Genomic DNA, 20,617 nt, shown 5'->3' with positions numbered 1-20,617 from the left:
AGCTACCTAATGGCCTCAGGTGCAAAAATGCCTCAGCCTGTATCATTAAGAAATTATCTGAATGAAAGAAAACCTGATTTCAGTAGGTGAACACTCTCAAGGTGTGTCAGACTACATAGCTATTCATGACTAATTCATTAATTGTGGTAACAACATGCTTCTCTATTACATTCAGACTACCACCTTCAGAACAGATTCATCAGGACATCCTTACTGACGACAAAAGGTTTATGAAATATCTGCATATACACTAAGGGTACAGGCCGTACTGTCAATACAGCCCAAATATACTTGCTTCAGCGCTTGTGTCTTTCACACAAGTTAAGACTGTTTTCAGAATAAACAAGTCTTAAATTCCTTTCCACAAAGGAAATTTTCAGGACTGGAAAAAAAAGTTGTTCAAGTCTATAAGTTTATCTTATGTCACCGAAACAGGAATTTAGAACTTTGTATTGCCTTCTGCTCTTCTGGGTGGGTTTCAGATATTCCTTTCTTATCCAGAATTGGAAGGTTTTAGTTCTGTCAAGACCGTATCCATAACAGCTTAATTTTGGGCAGTCTGACACATGCAGCTGAACTTTTAGTCTGAGTTTAAGTACAGACCGCAATACTTAAGAACAAGAGGTCAAGCTCAGGACTCCTAAACCAAAGATCAAAATCTGCTGTCACAGAACTGATTGGTATTTTTACTGGTGAATTGCATGGGAGCAGGTAAGGCAGCTAGCTATTTCAGTAGGAGTAGGGAGTACATTTCTAATGATTACAATGCTTTTCTGAAATACATTTTATTTGCTTCTTTCTCAGTATGGCTTTATTAGCAACCGTTTAAGAAATTAGGTTTACGTCTTGGAGCTCACAGACACAAAAGTCTGCACTGGGAATAATACAACATGAGCACATCCAAGTACAGGTCTCAAGAAAAAAAAAGAAAACAAGGAGCAAGTTATGAGGTGCAACTGACATTAATGTTCTAAGTATTCTTTCCTCTTCCGCTATCAGCAATTAAAGGCTGAGCATTCATTTCACTACAATTACTTTGTAACCTCCACTAATTCCAATTCTTTGTAATTTAAGACACACCACTACTAATGTGGAAGCTCTGCAGTAGAACAAGGACTTGTAACTATGTAAAGACAAGCTTTTAGCATTGTAAGGATGCTAGGCCCACTTACCTTAATCCTTCCCATTAGTGCCACCTAACTGCTTAACATCACTATAACTCCATGTAGAAAACTGCACTGCACACAACTACAAAGACAAGAGACATGATGTGACCCTGCCAAGAATAACCCATGGTTTGAGGAAGGTTAGATTGTCCAGAAACACCGCATCACCCCTCTCTTTTAGTGAAGAAGGCTGTTCATTTTGTCTAGAACAATACCATATATGGAAATAAGCAGCCACTGTTGTTCTGTTTCCTCTCATGTGTTCCTAGAATGAACCAAGAAAACACAAAGTAAACTACAGGAAGAAACCACTGCTGGTCATGAACTTATTCTGCATATTGAGATCAGGTCTCTGTGGACTGGGTGTGCTGGTATTTCAGGCATTAAAAGCCCTGGAACCAGAATTCCTATTTACCACTAGAAAAGCTTTAAAGAGCAGTACTCATGGGAACAGCTTTAAGACTTCTGGAGCAGTCAGCTGGGTAACTGACACTAGGAACTGGTAAACTAAGTATTCCTCTCGATATTAAAACTGTCAGTTAACAATAGTGCTACCTACATGAAATAATTAATCCACACTCTGCTACAGCATGCTACTTAAGTTTAACCACTTCGTAGCCTCACAAGAGGCTCATATTTCATTAAACATATTCCCGAGACTGAGGCCAAGGTCAATGGAGACCGTAGTAAGTTCTGTAGAGAATACGTATTCTGTGTGTTTGAAGGCAGTTTTAAGCTAGAACAGAAGAAAATCTCTATTTCTGTATGTACTTTTTTAAACCACAACAGAACCCATTTCAGTTCTATCAAATTTTGTTAACCACATAGCATCATATATGTGATAAGCTCAGCGCTGTTTGTTCACCAAACCTAGAAACTCGCATTGTCACATTGTTTTACAAAAAGGCAATTGCTGAACCTGCTGTTGCAAGATAGCCCGCATCCTGTGAGCGGGCAAGGCTAAAACTGCAAAGGTCAGGTTATGCAAACAAAGTAGGATGTGAAAAAGACTTGGAGGAGGGGAGGGGGGGCTCATGAAGACGAAGAGTACATGATGTGAGGAAGACATGAATCTTTCATCCCTGCGACAACCAGGAGGAAAAGGAAAGCAGAAAACGACCCCCTAGCAACAAGTCGTGTCGTGCAGATGCAGAGTACCTCTCTACCGGAAAAAGAAGAGTATAAAACCAGGGACTTTCGGGAACCGGGCGCGAGCCGTCGGCGGAGTGAGACTCCCGGGCCGCCCAGCGCTGTTTTGCTTGCTGCCGCTTGCTAAATAAATATTCCAAATTTTAATTGACTCTGTCTCGCATCAATTTGTGGGATCAACTTATAACAATTTTGGTGCCGTGACTCGGATAGAGGCAATCTGGTGAGAAGCCCCATACGGGGAGGCGCCCCGCTGAAATTCAGCGGCCCTGGCTGGGTGCTATCGCATCACATCCTCTACCGACGAACCCTAAATTCGGCAACAAGCAAAAGAAAGCCGGCAAACCCTGTAATCTTTGTGCACGAAGCCCCGAACGAAGACGCAGGAACGCGTGAGTATAGGCCGGTTATCCGTTCGGTTGGGGTTGGGTATCCCGGAGTGTGATAATGTGAGACGTCCACCGGACTTAGTAGTCCACCGGATGAAGCGAGTGCGGACCCCTTAGTAGTGCGGTTCCCATCTCCCGCGAGGGACTGGGCCACGAATAGGGGGAGCGTGTGTGTGTGTGTAAGAAGGCACTCCGGAAGATGGGACAGAGGAAGAGCAAGCCCTCTGATCCCATGGGTGGATTGGGACCTCATGTGAGACTTCCCCAAATACCACCAGACAGTCCGTTGAGTTTAATGATCAAATATTAGGATGATTACCCCTTCTAGGCGGGGTAAGGACAAAGTGAAATTGATTCACTATTGTATGGAAATATGGAGAGAAAGAAACAAATAAGAAAATGTTTATATTGGCCAATTTAGATTTGTGATCAGTCTGACTATCTTGGTGCAGATTAGTGGTAACAGTCTGACTATCTTGGTGCAGATTAGTGGCAAACGGCAAATAGTTTAAGATTTAAGTTACACGTAACTAGCTATTGTTTTAATTAGAAAATCTTTTGGTGTGAGTGAGAAGTGTAATAGGCTCTTTTATATGACTGAGTGAGTGTTTGAGTGAGTGAGGTGCAGAGTTTGTGTGTTCGCCCTAAGCAAAAAAGAATTTTTATAATAGAGGAGAGTGAACATCGACATAGTCCAGGCGCAGACATTAAATGGCTACTACAGCGGCCAAACTGGACTAATCAAGACACTGAACATAAAACTCATATGGTGGATCTGCGCACCAGAGTTGATCAAGAAATTAAAGAATCTGTTCCTCAAAGACAGAATATAAATAAAACTCTTAGTGAATATCAAAGGAAAAATAACCCCCCCGACATTTATAAAAACATTGTTGAAAAGGAATATAAGACAAAAAGATTTTAATGAAGATTAGAGGGGTCAAAGTTTCTATTTACTGGGGACTCACCGAGCCCTAAATGAAGTTAAAATTGAGTCCCCAACACGAAGTGTCCGAGTTCCTTGTGAACTTGGGCGCCAAAAGATCAACCGTCCAAAGGTTACCATCTGGATGTGTTGAATCAAAGGAAAAACTCCGAGTAATTGGTGCAAAGAGGAAAACTTTTAAAGTGCCCCTGATAAAAAGTGTAACAATAGAAACTCCAAATAAATATGGAGTGAGAACATTTTTATTAGTTCCAGAAGCTGAATATAACTTTTTGAGATGAGACCTGATAGTAAAATTAGGAATTAATTTGAGAGTAGATCAGGAGAAACTAAAAGTAAAATTATGCTTATTAACTGCAGAACATGAAGCCACAATTAATCCAGAAACCTAGTATAGCCCAAGATCGGTGAAAAAAAAAAATAAAAATAAAAATAAAAAAAATTAAACCGATCACAGTCTCCATAAGAGACCCAGACCAACCAATTAAGATAAAATAATATCCCATCTCCAGAGAAGGGAGAGAAGAGTTGCAACCAATAATCTAGAGATTTTTGACCCAAAGACTTTTAAAACCCTGTATGTCTCCTCACGATACTCCCATCCTGCCCGTAAAGCAGCCGGATGGGTCCTATTGTCTGGTATAACACTATACTTAATCAATTAAGCCCAGATTACAAATGGTATAGTGTCATAAATTTAAAAGATGCCTTTTGGGCCTCCTCCTTAGAGGAAGATTGCAGGGATTATTTCGCCTTCAAATGGGAAAATCCCAAAACACATAGAAAACAACAATTACGGTGGACCGTCTTGCCCCAGGGGTTTACAGAATCCCCAAATATGTTTGGACAAGCTTTAGAGCAATTATTAGAATCCTATAAATTAAATCACGAGTTGATTCTGATACAATATGTAGATAATTTACTAATTGCTGGAAAAACTCAAGAAGATGTTAGAACTGAAAACATTAAGTTGCTAAATTTTCTAAGTCTCCAAAGACTAAAAGTTTCAAGATCTAAATTACAGTTTACAGAAGTAGTAGTAAAATATCTAGAGCACTGGCTTACAAAGGGGCATTAGAAATTAAATCCCAAAAGAGTAAAGGGAATCTTGCCTCTAACAATACCTACTAATAAAAGGCAAACAAGACAATTAGAATTGTTAGAGTACTGTCGACAATGGATAAAAGATTATAGTAATAAAGTAAAATATTTATATGAATGAAATTAACTAAAAATGAACTAGTAAAGTAGACCTCTGAGGAAAAGAGGCATTGGGAAGAGATAAAAAGAAAATTGATAGAAGCACCTGTCCTCAACTTACCTGATATCCGTAAACCCTTTCAAATTTTCATCAATGTGGATAATAGAACAACATATGTGGATTTGACCCAGGGATGGGCAGGGCAGAGAAAACCTGTAAGATATTATTCTAAAATCTTAGATCCTGTAAGCCAGGGGTGGACCACTTGCCTGCAAGTGGTAGTGACAACCGCATTATTAATAAAGGAGGTTGGAAAAGTCACCTTAGGAGGTGAACTGAAAGTATATACCCCCCATAACATCCGGGGAGTGTTGCAACAACGAGATGATAAATGGCTTACTGACAGTCGGTTGTCGAAGTATGAGAAAATTCTGATTAACTCCCCTAGATTAGAAATGGAAATGACTTCCATTCAAAATCCGGCCCAATTTTTATACGGAGAGCCCAAAGAAAGACTACTGTCTCCAGTTAATAAATCTACAGACCAAAATAAGAGAAGATTTAGAAAAAAGAAGAATTAGATGAAAGAGAAAAATTCTTTGTGGACGGCTCCTCATGAGTAGTGGAAGGGAAACAAAAATCGGGATATGCCATCATGGATAAGTACACTTTTCGAATAAGAGAATCGGGGCCATTGAATACGGCTGGGTCTGCAAAAGCCTGTGAATCATATGCTATGTTGAAAGCACCAAAAACTTTTAGAAAATAAAATTGGGACTATTTATATGGATTCCAAGTATGCCTTTGAGGTGGTACATACCTTTGGAAATCCTACCAAAAGAATTAGCCCGGGGCATACTTAACAAATTACACAGCAGAACCCATTGAGGAATTCAAGCCCTTGTAGATCAATTTGAAACTAACTATGCCTGTGTCGAGATATACGGTTTAGCAAAAAGGATCTTAGAAAGATGTTTAACCTGTCACAAAGTGAATAAAAGACAACTTAAAGAAAAAGTACAAGAAGGGCGTGAATTGGCTAAAAGACCATTTGAAAAAAAAAAAAAAAAAAAAAAAAAATACAAGTAGATTTTACTGAATTACCGAAGGTTGAGAGATATCAGTATCTATTAGTCTTGGTTGATCGTCTTTGTAGAAGCCTTCTCGGTGGTAAGAACTACGGCGAAAACAGTTATTAAAGTTCTCTTGGAAGAGAGGCCCACATTTTACCTCCAAAATAATCAAAAAGCAACTAAATTATTTGGGACAAAATAGGAATACCACACTCCCTGGTATCCTCAAAGTTCTGGGAAAGTAGAAAGAATGAATGAGGAGATAAAGAAACATCTAACCAAGCTAAAGGTAGAGACGAGAATGAATTGAGTTAAATGTTTGCCATTAGCCTTACTACATATTAGAACTCAACCAAGAACAGATACTGGTATATCCCCCTTTAAATTGTTGTATGGGATGCCTTACAATTTCAGAATATTAGTAAAACACCTGAAAGTCGAAGATGAAATCTTAACGGAGTATATTTTAGAACTCACTAAAAGAAGAGACCTCCCTTGGACATTTCCATACACTGAATCCAACCTGGAGATCAGGTGTTGATCAAAACCAGGAAAGAAACATCATTAACGCCCCGCTGGGAGGGACCTTTTTGTTGTTTTACTTACCACAGATACAGCAGTATGGACAGCGGAGAAAGGATAGACTCACACTAGCAGAATAAAAGGACCTATCTTCCCAGAAAGGTGGACTATGATGTCGGAACTGAGAGACCTTTGAGTAAGATTAAGGAACAAGACTGGTAAATGCACTTTTCCAGAAGAGAAGTAACGGATAGTTTAACCATGTATAAAGCACCATACTTCTGGATACCTATGTTACGTTGTTTGCAAGTGTGCAAAGTTTGGTAAGAAGTGGTCATGTGTCTCGTTTAACATGCAATCTTGCTGTATGAATTGTCGCAAAAATCTGACATATCAAGAATCAGAAAGTCAAGCAAAAATCTGTAAATTATTTTGGGGATGAGAACTATCAATATCTGAACCCTAGGAGGTATATGAAATGAACTGGTATTGAGCCTTAAGACAGTGTGCTGTAAGATTCCTCTGGAAACAGGTCCAGCAACAAAACAGGTGGAAATATATTTAAGAATTATTGATAAATTAACAGCAGAGTTACTAAAGTGAGAAAGGCGTGGTAAAAGAAAAGCCAGAAAATTCCCCTGAAGACTACCTGCTGCTGCCGAGAAGATATTGATATCCCGTTGCTCTCTGCAAGAGAGTAGACGAGGACAGGCAGAGAGGTATTAAACAGTGGGGAAATGAAAGCTGGTATCCTTTCACTACCACGGCCTCAAAAAAAAAAATGAACACCAACCCTTCAATTGGCACCATAGTTAACTACCTTAATTTCCACGCTGGAGGGGCCCCTCATAATACTGTGGTTAATTTTAACCTTCGGGCCTTGTTATTGTTAACAAATTTGTAGCTTTTGTTAAGAACAAGTTAAAAACAGTGCAACTAATGGTAATAAAGCAATCAAAACTAGAAATGAAGATTATACCAGATGAATACTCTGAGTTAAATGCAGCTTGTGAAGTACTGTCCAGGTTTGATCAGCAAATTTCTTGTAAATAAAAGAAAAAGAGGGGAAGGATTGTAATAAGTAACAGAAGATCATTTGCTGATCCAACCAGTCGCTCAAGGACCGTCTGGACAGTAGGTTATCTCAAGCACAATAAAAGCTCAAGCACAAGCGCTTAAGCGGTTTGATGAACAAAATAGTAAAAAGTAAAAGGGGGGAATTGTGATAAGCTCAGCGCTGTTTGTTCACCAAACCTAGAAACTCGCATTGTCACATTGTTTTACAAAAAGGCAATTGCTGAACCTGCTGTTGCAAGATAGCCCGCATCCTGTGAGCGGGCAAGGCTAAAACTGCAAAGGTCAGGTTATGCAAACAAAGTAGGATGTGAAAAAGACTTGGAGGAGGGGAGGGGGGGCTCATGAAGACGAAGAGTACATGATGTGAGGAAGACATGAATCTTTCATCCCTGCGACAACCAGGAGGAAAAGGAAAGCAGAAAACGACCCCCTAGCAACAAGTCGTGTCGTGCAGATGCAGAGTACCTCTCTACCGGAAAAAGAAGAGTATAAAACCAGGGACTTTCGGGAACCGGGCGCGAGCCGTCGGCGGAGTGAGACTCCCGGGCCGCCCAGCGCTGTTTTGCTTGCTGCCGCTTGCTAAATAAATATTCCAAATTTTAATTGACTCTGTCTCGCATCAATTTGTGGGATCAACTTATAACAATATATACTGATTTAATTGTCATTTAAAGCAAGTATCAAACTGGGCAAGTTTTAATTCTCTCCAGTACGTTGGATCTGGTCCTCTATTGCCATGCAGATATACATGATTACATAGTACTGTGAGACAAGAGCGACATTTATAGACAAGTATCTAAGCTGCTTGAGAAACCAGACTTAGTCGCTAGAAATAGATACTCAACATATATCTTGAAATCCCCATACTGGATGCTCAGGCACTATCAAGTCCTCCTTTCACTTGCTTAGGTATACTTCTAATCTGCCTTGCTCTGCTGAACACCTATCCCTACCCTCTCATCTGAAAGCGATCATGCCTTGAATTCTGTGGTTGCAACCCAACACTGAGACAAAAAAAAAAAAAAAAAAAGGCAAGGGAAACACAGCAAAATAGCAAAAGCAGTGGCCTCTCCTACAATGAAGTTATTCTCCCTTTCCCTACACGACTCTACTTTAAATGGAACTCAAGTTTTTGCTCATTAAAGGCCAAATCTCAAATCAGATCTCCACAGACATAAGCAGTTTCATAACAGGGCCTCCATTTGTTACAAAACATTCAAGTTCACTTTCTCCCCCCTGGCTCAAGCCTAATTCATCTTAAAAACCAACAATAAAAGTCTGTAGAAGTTACTTCAACTCCAACTTTAAGAGCAAAGTCTATTTGCTGACAGTCTATTCCTATAAACCAGGATAACCAGCAGAATGGCACTTGGGTCCTTACAGGGTTCTGAAACACCATTCCTGCAGGGACTTTGCCTTCAACTGCTGGTAAGTAGAATGTGACACTGGCCATCGAATATGAAGCCTGAGGGGCCCACCGGGTCCCATCACTTAGCTGGAAGAAACACATTCCTCCTCACTAAAGCACTGTGCGCTAATGCCACCCCTTATCAGTGCAACTAGCAAATGTGGGCTTTAAGCATCTGTAATTAGGAACTCTTGGCTACCCAAGGAAGAAGTGGGGAGAGATGCTTTTCAAAGCCAACAGCCACTGCAGAGCAAGTAAACAGCTAACAGTTTGGATACAGTTCAGGATAGATTTATGCAGTTTTAGCTTTTTTTGCCATAGACTTCTCAGCAGGTTTAAGCTACTGCTCTTTAGCAATAGACCTACACCTCCCCTTCCACAAGGGCCAATCGATTCTAAAAAGTCACCTTACTCCTGCCAATTCAAGTCTTGCAGGTTACACAAGGAACAGCCATGATAACCTCAAAAACTGAAAACATCTGAACTGCCCTACCCTGAGAAGTTATTTTGACTTCTCCACTGCAAAACCAGAATGTTTTTGTAGGAACCTTTGGTTTGCTGAATCTAGCAATTATTGACCAATATAGTATTTCCCAGCGTATATTTAAAGTTGAGGGGAAGCACTGAAAAAGGCTTTAGAGACTACCAACAATACAGCATCAAGTCCTGGAAACATGACTGTGCATAAGACACAGTTTAAGTGAAGAGGAAAAAAAAAAAAAAAAAAACACAAACACAAACTAGCTGAAGTAATTCTGTTCTTAGTGAGACTGTATCTCACCAAATCTGAACTCACTCTTTTAATTTAAATATACATGTACTGTAAGTATGGCTGTTTTCAACTACTGATAAAAATACTTTTGCACATTTCCCTTTTTTTAGGTATGTACTGAGTACAGCTGGGGATGTGGTACAGAAAAAACAAATTCTTTCATGAGTGATACACAGACAAATCAAATTCTTCTCAAATACTGAAAGAAAAAACAAGTACTCAAGTTTAGAAGTATGCACTTGCTTTTGAGTACCATGAAGTGGCCTTTAATATTAGGTTTAACAAAAGTACTCCTTCAATATGCCTCAAGATCACTGTCTTCACTTAACAAATGAAGTGTTTCCCAGTTCATATACTAAAACATCTGCAATAAGGTCCAAAACCTGAGTGACTGAGAGGTGCTCAGTACATGCCAGAACCACCACAACAGCTCAAAGCCCAACAGCTAAGAGAATGTTAATGCTGTACATGTATATGTTTACAATACCTAGGTAAACTTTTGTCCTTGGAATCTTCCTACTAACCCCCCAGACCAGTAGTACTTTCATACCAAGTGAGCTACTAGAGTGTACAGGGGTCACAACCCAAACGACTTCAAATGTGTTGGCAGCATTTGTTAAAAGAAATTCAAATACACTTTGGATCAGCACACTTCTTCAAAGTTGGGAATAACAAAGGGTTAAGAGTTCCTGCAAAAGCAAATTTGGAAGCACTTAGCCATTTGTGCAGACTTGTATCCTTCAAGGCAGGAAAAAAAAAAAAAAAACACCAAACAAAACAAGATGAGACAAATTCTTGACTACTGCTTGGCACTGCAAATATATTACTGACAAGAGGTCCCAACTTCCATCTTTCTGTATTTCTGCTATTAGCAATATACAACTCGAAGCACAGAAAAAGACATAAATCACTGCAAAAGATAACAGGATGCACTGGTAAACTACCTAGAATTTAAAGCCTCACAAATGTTGTGGAATGTCAGATTGAAAACAGAAGACTGTCCTAGGTGCAGGATCAAACATCTGGCAGCACATTACTTCATAAGACACAAGCATGAAAGATTTAAAATCCTGACTGTTAAGAACGTTTGACATGTTTTATAAAGGATATCAGGCTGCATTGTTCAGACTTGAAAATGACTTCAACACTTAAAATTAGACAGCGCTGACCAAGAACTGGTTACAGACTCAGGCTCAGCTGACGAAGGTGATTCAGTGAGTGGTTCTGAGCTGGCAAGGAAAAAACCCTCACACTTCCTGTACACAGACAAGTGCAGCTAGTCTATGCAAGACTGCTAGCCCTGTTTGAACAATGCCAACAAAAACCTCTCATTTCGACCTCAGATTGCTGAACAGTGCATCAAAATAGCTTCTAGAAGCACATGCTTTTGTGTAAACCATTTATGTTCCTTTTTTTTGATGAAGTAGGCTAAAGAAAGAGATCTATTATCATCCTACCCCAAGAGTATGAAGCTGTTGCCTTTCGCATTGTTCCCCCAACAGCCAGAAGTGGCTTTCACCAGAGACACTTCTGGCAGCTGAAGAATCACCCAGATGACAGGAGTGTCCTTTTTACACCTCCAGAATGGTGGTGATCATTAAACATGCTAAAGATCTGCTAACGTCTGGCTTTAAAGTTCCCATTTAGTTGTTGAATTTAGTAAGTTATGTTAGTAGATAATTGTTCATACTTAAAAGTTCCTCTTAAGTTTGCTTCCCAATAAGCATCACTTCATGATAACTCTGACTCATGTTCCAGTTACCAATACTGCTTTCCTTGGTGGCTTTCCCATTGGCTTTGTTAAAAAAAAAAAAAAAAAAAAGAAGCTTTTTCAGTTTCAATTAAAATTTCAATTCAGAATTTACTTTTTTTTTTTTTAGAAATACACTTTACAGTTTATTAACCAAGTCATAGGTTTTAATGCCAATTAAATGTCGCTATGTCTTTGGAAAAAGATCCTTGACTACACCCTCTTTCCTAGGCTATTTACATGAAGTAATCTTGAGCTTAGATATACTTGCTGTTGTACATGAAGCAAACTCCAAAGCCATTTACACATTTGTATGAAGCACACTTAATAAAATAGGCAGAAAACACCTGTAAGGTTCAGTGTGTGGAAATGCTTTAAGAAAGCTCTTCCTACCACGGTAATGACTTAGTCAGGCAGAGAGAATGGATCCCATGCACCACCAGGCCATGACTGCACACCTGGTCTCCCCAAGGGGTATTTGCATTTTTGAAAAGGTGAGGGTAGGAAGAGAGAAAATCAGTAGGTGGGGATTAGGAAAGCTGGAAGATGAGGATGAGTCAGGAGATGAGCGATAGCCATACTTCCTGGGCAGGACAGCAATAGGCATCTCAGGAACGTGGGAGCAGAGAGCAGGCAAGGGGAAAGAGTGATTGAGCCCAGGAAGGTCTGGCTAAAACACAGCTCCTCACACCCAAGCTCCCCCATGAGTGCAACAGGAGGCTATGATTGCACAAGCATCCTAACGATTAGGTGAGGCAAAGGTCTAAACAACTTGTCAGAGTAACAGACAGCTCTCAGTTCTGATCTTAAGATAGAGAGAAAATTCTTGTTTACTTTCTGCCACATTTCTTTGATATTTGTAAATACTTTTACACCCATGTAGTAGAAATAATAAAAGCCAAACAATATACAACAGCTAACAGAGTCCTTTGGCTACAGCAGTTTCAAAAATTAGCAAGCAGCCCATACACCTGTAATACTTTGCCATACGCAAGCAGTACGAAAAGATGTTTCCACAGGAGTAATAGGCTGCTGGTCATTTGCTAGTGACCAGCATCAACCAGAAAAGCTCCTTGGCAGACAATAGGATAGTGAGGAAAGAGCTGACTTCCAACAGATGAGAAAACATGTCAGAGAGTCTTTATATTATTTTCCCCAAAAGGTTTAGCCTTTTACACTGATGTAAACCTTTATTGCACATATTCAAGATAAGGCTTTAGACAGTACAGAGTGGCTTCATTCAAAAAGTTAACAACAAAGCAAGCCAACCCTTTCTCGCCAAAGCCTATGCCTGGCGATTTCTGCATTTGCAGAGGGACTGATCTATTTTCCAAATCTTTATTTTTGTAAAACAAACAAACACACACATACTGTCCCCAGTTCTGAGAACCACTCCTCTGACTTTACACCTTCTAGTCTTGCACTGTTAACTCTTAGAACAAAACCTGTTTTGATTAGGTGCAAAATCCTTTTCTGACATCACTCTTAATGCTTTCCAGTAGCCACACACCACCTAGACCTAGAATCCAGCTTCCTAAAAAAGCAGACTGAAGTATTGCATTACAATAGCATTTTAGGAAACCAAAAAGGGAAGCAGATCAATTTATCAGTTGTAAACCATGTACCAGAGCAGCACTAGAGGGTAAGCAAAACCCTGACAACTTGCAGGGCAACACAGTGAGCCAGATTACAAACTAGTCTGTCAGCAGAACTACAGCGATCTGGATCAGAACTCTCCATGCAACTCCAGTTAGCTCACTCCAAGGGCTGCCCAGGGTCCCCAGCAAAGTGAGTGCAAGAGCTAGGAGCTTAGGAGGAATGATTACCTCTCACCTTTTTGTCTCCCTCCTCATCAGATGCAGCAACTAAAACTAATTAGGTTTTATTGATATAAATAATTCTTTTGTAGCTCTGAAGATGTCTATTTACGTCTTCTATATATATTAGCAATACATGCATACTGTATTAGAAGGCAAGTCTAAACATGCAGGCATTTCTGATTCCTTACGCTGAAACTAGGAATAGAAAAGTATGAAAACCTTTAGTCTTTGATATAACTTGGCTCTATAGCTGTGCATGACCATTTAGACCAATGTCATTTTTAGACTAACTTCTAAAACTGATTAAACTGGTATTTATGAAGGAAAAATATTGAAAGTTATTACAAAAGGAGCTGAGAAGACTTGACTACAGAGTGCAACTTCTTAGCATTTCAAGCAAGGAAACATACTTTCCACGTTAAGATGAGAGTATTACTAAGATTCTACTGAGAACTCAGTAAAAGCTTGACAACATTTCACTGGCTAGCTGTCACAAAAGCTCTAAAAAGCTTGTTTTAACTTCCCCCATTCCACATAGGCAGCCATGCTTTAAAACAAGGCAGTAAGACTGGGTCAAGTTATCCCTAAGTTAAGAAAAAGTGGCTGCAAATAGTTTAAACAACATTGCCCCACCATTTCCTTCACTACAAGCTAGTGGGGGGGGGGGGGGCACATACACAATCACATGTTCAGTTTTCAGCTGCAAAAGCTGCATTTGGGTAACATTCCGTATACATTAATGGTTTCTGAAAAAGTGCTCTAACACACACAATATATCCATAAACCATTCTAAAGGTCTAAATTAAAAAGATAGAGACAAGCATACACACAATGTAAACCTACACAAAACACATCAAATATGAATCACTAGCTTTGCTATTGAACACACTACTGTGTTTTATTATATTTTATGTATCAGCCAGACAGAAACACCACATAGCTAGAAGATTTTTCCATTAATGCACCTCTAGACATAACGCAAAGCACATGCTTTTACCCTCTCTACAATTCCACATTTGGCAGAGAGCAAGGTTTAAGCTTATGCTACCGTCTGCAGCACCAGACAGAAAAGCACCCTTCAAATACAGAAGCATCCGTGTCTTGCTTGTGACTTTCCTGCAGGAAGATGACTTAAGACAACATAAGGTTGCAGCTCACATCACACACAAGCTATTTTAGGACCAAATCCTAAAGGCTAGCAAGTCCTTTCGGGCTAATTGAGTCATTTTTGTTTCTGCAGGTGCTACATGTAATCAAGACATCCCTAGCATCTTCCTGGATTGGGCTATAAGTATCTGACTTCTACTTATGTCAAGCTATGTTGAACTGCAATAAAAATGTTCCTTTTAAAGAATCAACCAGTTCTCCTTCCCTCTTTGTTGAAGAGGTGGAACAGGAAGACACCAAATATGCCCAGATAAAATGCACATACTGACTCCAGTGCTACAGAAAAATGTTTAGCATTGAAGTGCTGCTTAAAGGCAACATATGAACAGTTTTTTTCCTTAACTTAAGTGAATTAGACAACCCTGCCTTCCTCAACAATTTGTGAGTTACGCCAGATACTGATGAACCTGCTTTCTCTTGGAGTCTTCTCTTCTCACCCTCCCCAACAAAGTGGTACAAAACTTCAGTAGAAATAATCTAAAACAGAGATTATGTGAAAGCAGGGTAAATTGATCACCGATGGGTTGTTGCTGGGGTTTTTATTTGGTTTTGTGTTTGTTTATGGTTTTGCTGTTTGTTTGTTTTTGTTTTGTTTTTTTTTTTTTTTTTTAAATACCTTTGCAGTTTATACCTTAGAAACAGTATTATATTTGCCCTTTAGTGTTCAATGTTTCATCTTTAAGAGAGTCAAGGCCAGCTGACAATAATCAGGGGAACAATCTTCCCCTGAAGACTACAGAGCTACCTTAAATGAAAGGCTCAAGATCACATTATCACATTAATGTGACAAGATTATTTTTGTAACCTAATACAGATTCTCTATCCAACTCCAGATAAGATCCTCTGATGCATCTCCATGAACTACCTGATGAAGGTCCAACCTCACAGTGTAAAAGCAGAAGTTGCATAAAGTTCACCTAACTTTACGTTTCACTTCAAGCAAGTTTTGGTATAATTTTGCCTAGAGCTTTCCTGAATATTAAGGATCCAGTCCTTCACTGGAGTGGGACTACTTTACACTTACACAGTACACATTTTTTAAGTCTTAAAAGTTGCAGCTAAGCTTCATTTTGAATTTAAAAAAATCAAATGCAAAGTTAACAAAAGGGACGCATTTCAAGAGGAAAAATTTCAACAGCTGCCACATGTTCCGTAAAACTGTCAGCTTTAATGCAGTTTTGCCCCACTGTTGCTCATTCCCACCTTGCACTGCAGTGTACAGCTATGGAACAGCTCACCCATTCCATGCCTGCAGATCTCCTCCCAAAACCACACTGTTAACCAGATATAGATATTGATTTGGATTAAAAATAAACCAGCAAAAAAGTGCATACGTATTGCTAAGTTACACTAAGCTGCACAATCTTGCCAGCAGACCTGAGTGGGGCAATGCACCACGGCACAGAGGCTAGAGAAGACAGCACATTTACACCAGCGTCACCTTTACACGCTCCGCTCTATCAGACTGCCTGAGAAGCATGAAAACAGTGGTAACTCAGCACCCTGCACCGTAGACCCTGCCAGAACAGGAAAAGTTCACTCTAAGGTCTACAGAGACGGTATGGCAGAAAAGACTTAATTCAAAGAACACAAAGCACTGCTATGACATTCTGTCTTTTCCCCCCTCCACAGAAATCAGAGTTGTCAAGACAAAAATAAGGGAAATAATGTGAATGTTTTATACAGCACAGAGAATCAGTATAAAGTTTCAGGATATTAGTAGCGTGATTCATGTCCGTAAGCAATCACTGTAAGTCCTGCCAGCTTTTTAAGTTACAAAAGTACTACCTTCTAATGATTGTTTTTTTTTTCCTAATAATTATGCCCAAACAATTGTTTAATAATCTTTTCTGATTTGGTTGTAATTATTACTTACAGACAACCTCAAAAAACACAGTTCACATTAGCCTGAGCTTTTCACAGTGAAAAGATTAATTCAAGACTACTAGAGTATCAAGTTAAAAGCCAGAGAATAACTGCCTGTATAGTTCCATGAGAAGGATATCTTGTGAAAGAAACCAGTTCTCTTACTTTGATAAAGTAAAACTCACCAAGTATGTTACTAATTAGTTATGTGTATGTACAAGAACTATATTTTGATTAAACCTTTCATTAAAAACAAATTAATGGATTCCACAGCAAATCAATTAACAGACTCGCTGATCTCAAAGTATTATTGTTAACAGGTAGGCATCTCTGAAGGACCTGCACCAAGGACTTGCAATCCCATTTAATGTGTCAGCAGCCTAGACAACAATATATAATCTCTACCAGAAGTCCGTAAGTGCCACAGGTGCGTATGAACTAGCAAGCAATAAGGAGCAAAGGTTACGTTTAAAGAGTTGATTTGAACCACCTGGCCAAACAATCAACTAACAGGGAACACCCGTACCTATCTTACTCAAAGCTCCTTACCAACAACAGGACTGTAAGAGCTGGTGGTGTCACTATCCTCGAGTGTGACCAAAATTTCAGGTTCCTAACCTCTGCAATACTTTATTTAAAGCAAAGGCGTGTGCTCAACATAGGTGTAAGCAGAAACAAGAGTTCTTCCCTCAGGAAGTCAAAGCACAGGCACTGATGATGGGAGAGACATCCTTTAAAAGATATTGGGACCAAAGGGCCCAAGCTAAGTTAGTGAAGCTCTGAACACACAAGGACTACATTGATCAGTCTTTAAACTTAACCTTAGTTAAGCTTCAGTAAGAAAAATGCAGAAGTTTTCCAAGTATCTTCACTCTCAGATCTTTAGCAACCACTTTAAAAGAGTTATTAATAAATTATTTGTTTAAAGGTTATAGATTTTAGCCTAGTTTATTACCACATAACATTTTTCACTACTTAGTCTAAGTTCTTGTGTAACAGGTAGTCATAATCATTATTTGGGTTACTTCAGGATGAAAGCTATTATCGGTCATCAGGAGCCCATCACTAAAGACAGACCAGCCTCAGCTGCTGCACCTCGGTTTTCCCTCAATCCAGCATCGCTGTGTTTTACCGACACCGCATCCCCTCACCGCGCCAGACGCTTAACAGACCCGGCACCGCCGTGCCCCAGCACCCAGCCTCGGGCGCTGCGAGCGGGGCAGAGGGCCCGCTGTCCTTGTCACCAGGCCACCCGCGCCAAGCGACACCGACGCTCTGACACGGGTGCCCGGGACCAACAGCTGAGGGATCTCCACACAGAAACCCCTCGAGGAGAGCCCCCCCCAGCGGAGGCCCCTCACCTCTCGCCCGACGCCGCCTCACCTCCCCTCGGGGCGTTTCCTACCCGAGGGCACCAACGCGCCAGCCCTCCTCAGACCCCGACGGGCGAGAGGCGACGGCAGAGCAGGCTGATGCGCGGCGGACGGGGCAGGGGCCGCCGGCGGGGAGGACGGCCCCGGCACGCGGCTGAGGAGCGGGGCCGCCGTCCCCCGCCAGCGGAGCCCACCGGGCCGGCTGCGCCCCAGCCCGGCCCCGCTCCGCTCCGCTCCCCACACACACACCGGCGCCGGTTACACAACCGCCCCCTCGCCGCGGCCCCTTCCCAGCGAGGCGTGAGGAAACACCGGCCGGCAGGAGTCCCCCCCCGCGCCCGGCCCACCGCCCCGCGCCTACCATCGCAGCTCCTCGGCGCTCCGCAGCCCGCCGCTCTCCTCAGACAGGCCGGCGCCCCGGGACTGAGGGAGGGAGCGGGCCCGCCCTCCCCGCGCGCGCAGCTCACCGGCGGGGCGGGGCCAGGCGGGCGGGCGGGAGCCCCGCGAGCGCTGGGGCTCGCGGCTGCCCCGCGCCCAGCTGCGCGGGCGATGTGTCCATAAATGGCGAACTAGGCCGCGCCGCAGCCAATGGCCGCGCGCCGCCGGCACGTCACCCCCGGAGGGAATCCCGGCGCGCGCGCGCGGCCTGCGCCCCGTGCCCCGTCCCAGCACGAGGGTAACGGTAACCACGCACCCGCACCACCACCGCGGGAGACCTCCCGCAGGGCTGAGGTGCTTCCAGTCCCTGGCGCCTACAAAGCGTCTCGATACCAACCGGGCACCGAAAAAGCCCCTAAATGCTGAAAACGTGTACTGAAAATACCCACGGAGGCGAAAAAAAATCCAACAAATGAGATGGTGTCCTGGCAGCTGGCTGTACGGCTTCGTACGACTTCACAGGACTGCGTTTCCTGAGGCACCAAATAATTAAACCCACCCAGAGCTGAAGACTCTTGTCCTGCGAACAAAGATGGCTCCGCGGGCTTGAAGCCCCGTTGTGGGCTCTAAGGGGTTTCTAACCGCCGCGCCCCAGCCAGAACATAGATAAAATGGAAACAACCTTATCTACCCATCATAGCAACAGCTGGACCCCGCAGCGTATGTTAATGCTCCTTCCAAACTACCCTGAAGAGCGCTCTCAACAGGTACAGTTCCGGTTTTTCACCATTAGATAGTACCGGTTCTTAGTTTATCTCAGCCGATGAAGTGTTACGAATTCAAACCACCCTGATGTGCTCAAGACAGAAATGGGACAAAACTCAAAACTATTTATCTGGCCCCCTCTTCGGTCCCACAGTCTTTGGTCGTTCGGATGAAACACAACAGCCCCTTGGGCACGTGTCCGCCTTGGTTTTGAAGAATATGAAATCACTTCCGCAGCTCAGCTGGGTTTACGCCGTACGATCAGTGATCGTGCGAGGCTCGGGTTCTCCATAGCGGGTTGCTTGGATGTCAACTGACATCGATACGAGGGGTAGGAAGTATTTTCATTGAGAAAGTAGCTGGGTGGTAAATATGAGCTGCAATAGCTATTAAAGAAAAAAAATGTATCTGCTAGTGCTGAAAGTGAGCAGAACTTCACAGGAGACGAGTTTCACACTTTGATTCCCAGCAGAAGGTGAATAACGGTAGTTTTGTGCAAACAGGACAAAAATAGTTTGCCTAGTATTTCATTTGAACGTGGAAATGTTACATAAATTTATGAGACTGTGATAAAAAGCGGTGAAAAAAACCCTGCAAGAATCCAGAGAGTATATATAGGGCCAAAAAAAAGAAAGAGAAACTACACAGGTTCTGTAGGTATTTCTATTTGCTTTGGACGTGGGTCTTTTTTAATGTCTAGGTTCGTTTTCTTAAGACATATATATTTGTATGGATGCGTGTTTACAGACATACAAACACCTTTACAACAAGTTATGAAAAAAGCAGAGAAACTAGGTTGTGGAAGAAGAGTATAAAAGTGCATTCGTGCTAGATAGCTAATTGACAACATAGGCTTGGGTTCACTGCATTTTACGCGTGCTACTGGGGTCCATCCACCCCAGGCAGACTAGAAGATGACTTTCAACAAAAATTTTAGGGTTGAAGGCATCAGTGCTCTGTGGCTGCACGAACCTTTGCTAAGCACTGTGTGTACCAAGCACAGTCTAATTCACAATGAACTCTTTCATCCTTTTAAACATAGTCATTTGATTCTGCTTATTTTAATGATAAACATGTAATTCCCAAGCTGACTATATTAAGTGAATGATACTTATTCAACATCCATGCTCAGACACAGGGGAAGGCATTTCCCTTCGAACGTCAGTGGTGGTATGCCGGAGCGGTCGGCGTGCCTGGGCTCCGCCAGCCAATAGTGTACCGTAGTCATCTCTGAGAAAGGCAGAACCCATATTTTCATCCTGAGGAGCTCTGGCAGAGTAAAAAGGAATCTCTGTACTTTTAAATGATGCACAAAACTTAGAAGTGGTGACACTTCTGTCATAAAATTCATATGGACAGGTTACCTTTGAAAGACGTAACTTGAAAAGATTTAAGAAAAATCCCCTGCATCAAGAACTTCCGTCAGTTTTTTCCACGCGGGTATTGTCTGACAGCATTGCGTTTGGTTAGTAACACCTACCAGCTCATGCACAGAAGCGCTAACATCAAGAATTATTTTGAGGATATTTTCTGGCTGCAAGCAGTTGCAGTGCTTGATCCTCCCAATATCGATCACCAGTGCTCAGCTTCAGGAAAACATTCAAGGACAAACTTCACTTCGGTGCCCGAGGAGGCTTCTTGCCTTACCATCCTGAGCTCGTTTCAGGAGGGGGGGCAGGCTCAGTGCGGATGGGAGTGACTGCAGCCTCTTTGCCATCCCCTGATTTGGAGTCACCCCACACCGGGCAGTGCCACAAGAGAGTTGTGGCCTCCAGAGTGCGGCTGGTAACATATG

At 41.8% G+C, this 20,617-nt stretch overlaps 1 protein-coding gene across 1 annotated transcript in view; it reads right to left on the bottom strand.

Annotated features, from left to right (window-relative positions):
• Positions 1-19,114, bottom strand: part of MYO1E (myosin IE) — a gene marked incomplete at its 5' end in the record, with an annotated part of 100,498 nt that extends 81,384 nt beyond the window's left edge. The window contains 3 exon segments of the mRNA XM_082488950.1: positions 18,041-18,052; positions 18,055-18,492; positions 19,082-19,114. Coding sequence (XP_082345076.1) covers positions 18,041-18,052; positions 18,055-18,492; positions 19,082-19,114 — 483 coding nt within the window.
• Between the last annotated feature and the right edge of the window lie 1,503 nt (positions 19,115-20,617).

Source organism: Vanellus vanellus (assembly GCF_965231255.1).
Source record: "Vanellus vanellus genome assembly, chromosome: 11".
NCBI classification, from domain to species: domain Eukaryota; kingdom Metazoa; phylum Chordata; class Aves; order Charadriiformes; family Charadriidae; genus Vanellus; species Vanellus vanellus.
This window is presented reverse-complemented; position numbering and strand designations above follow the sequence as displayed.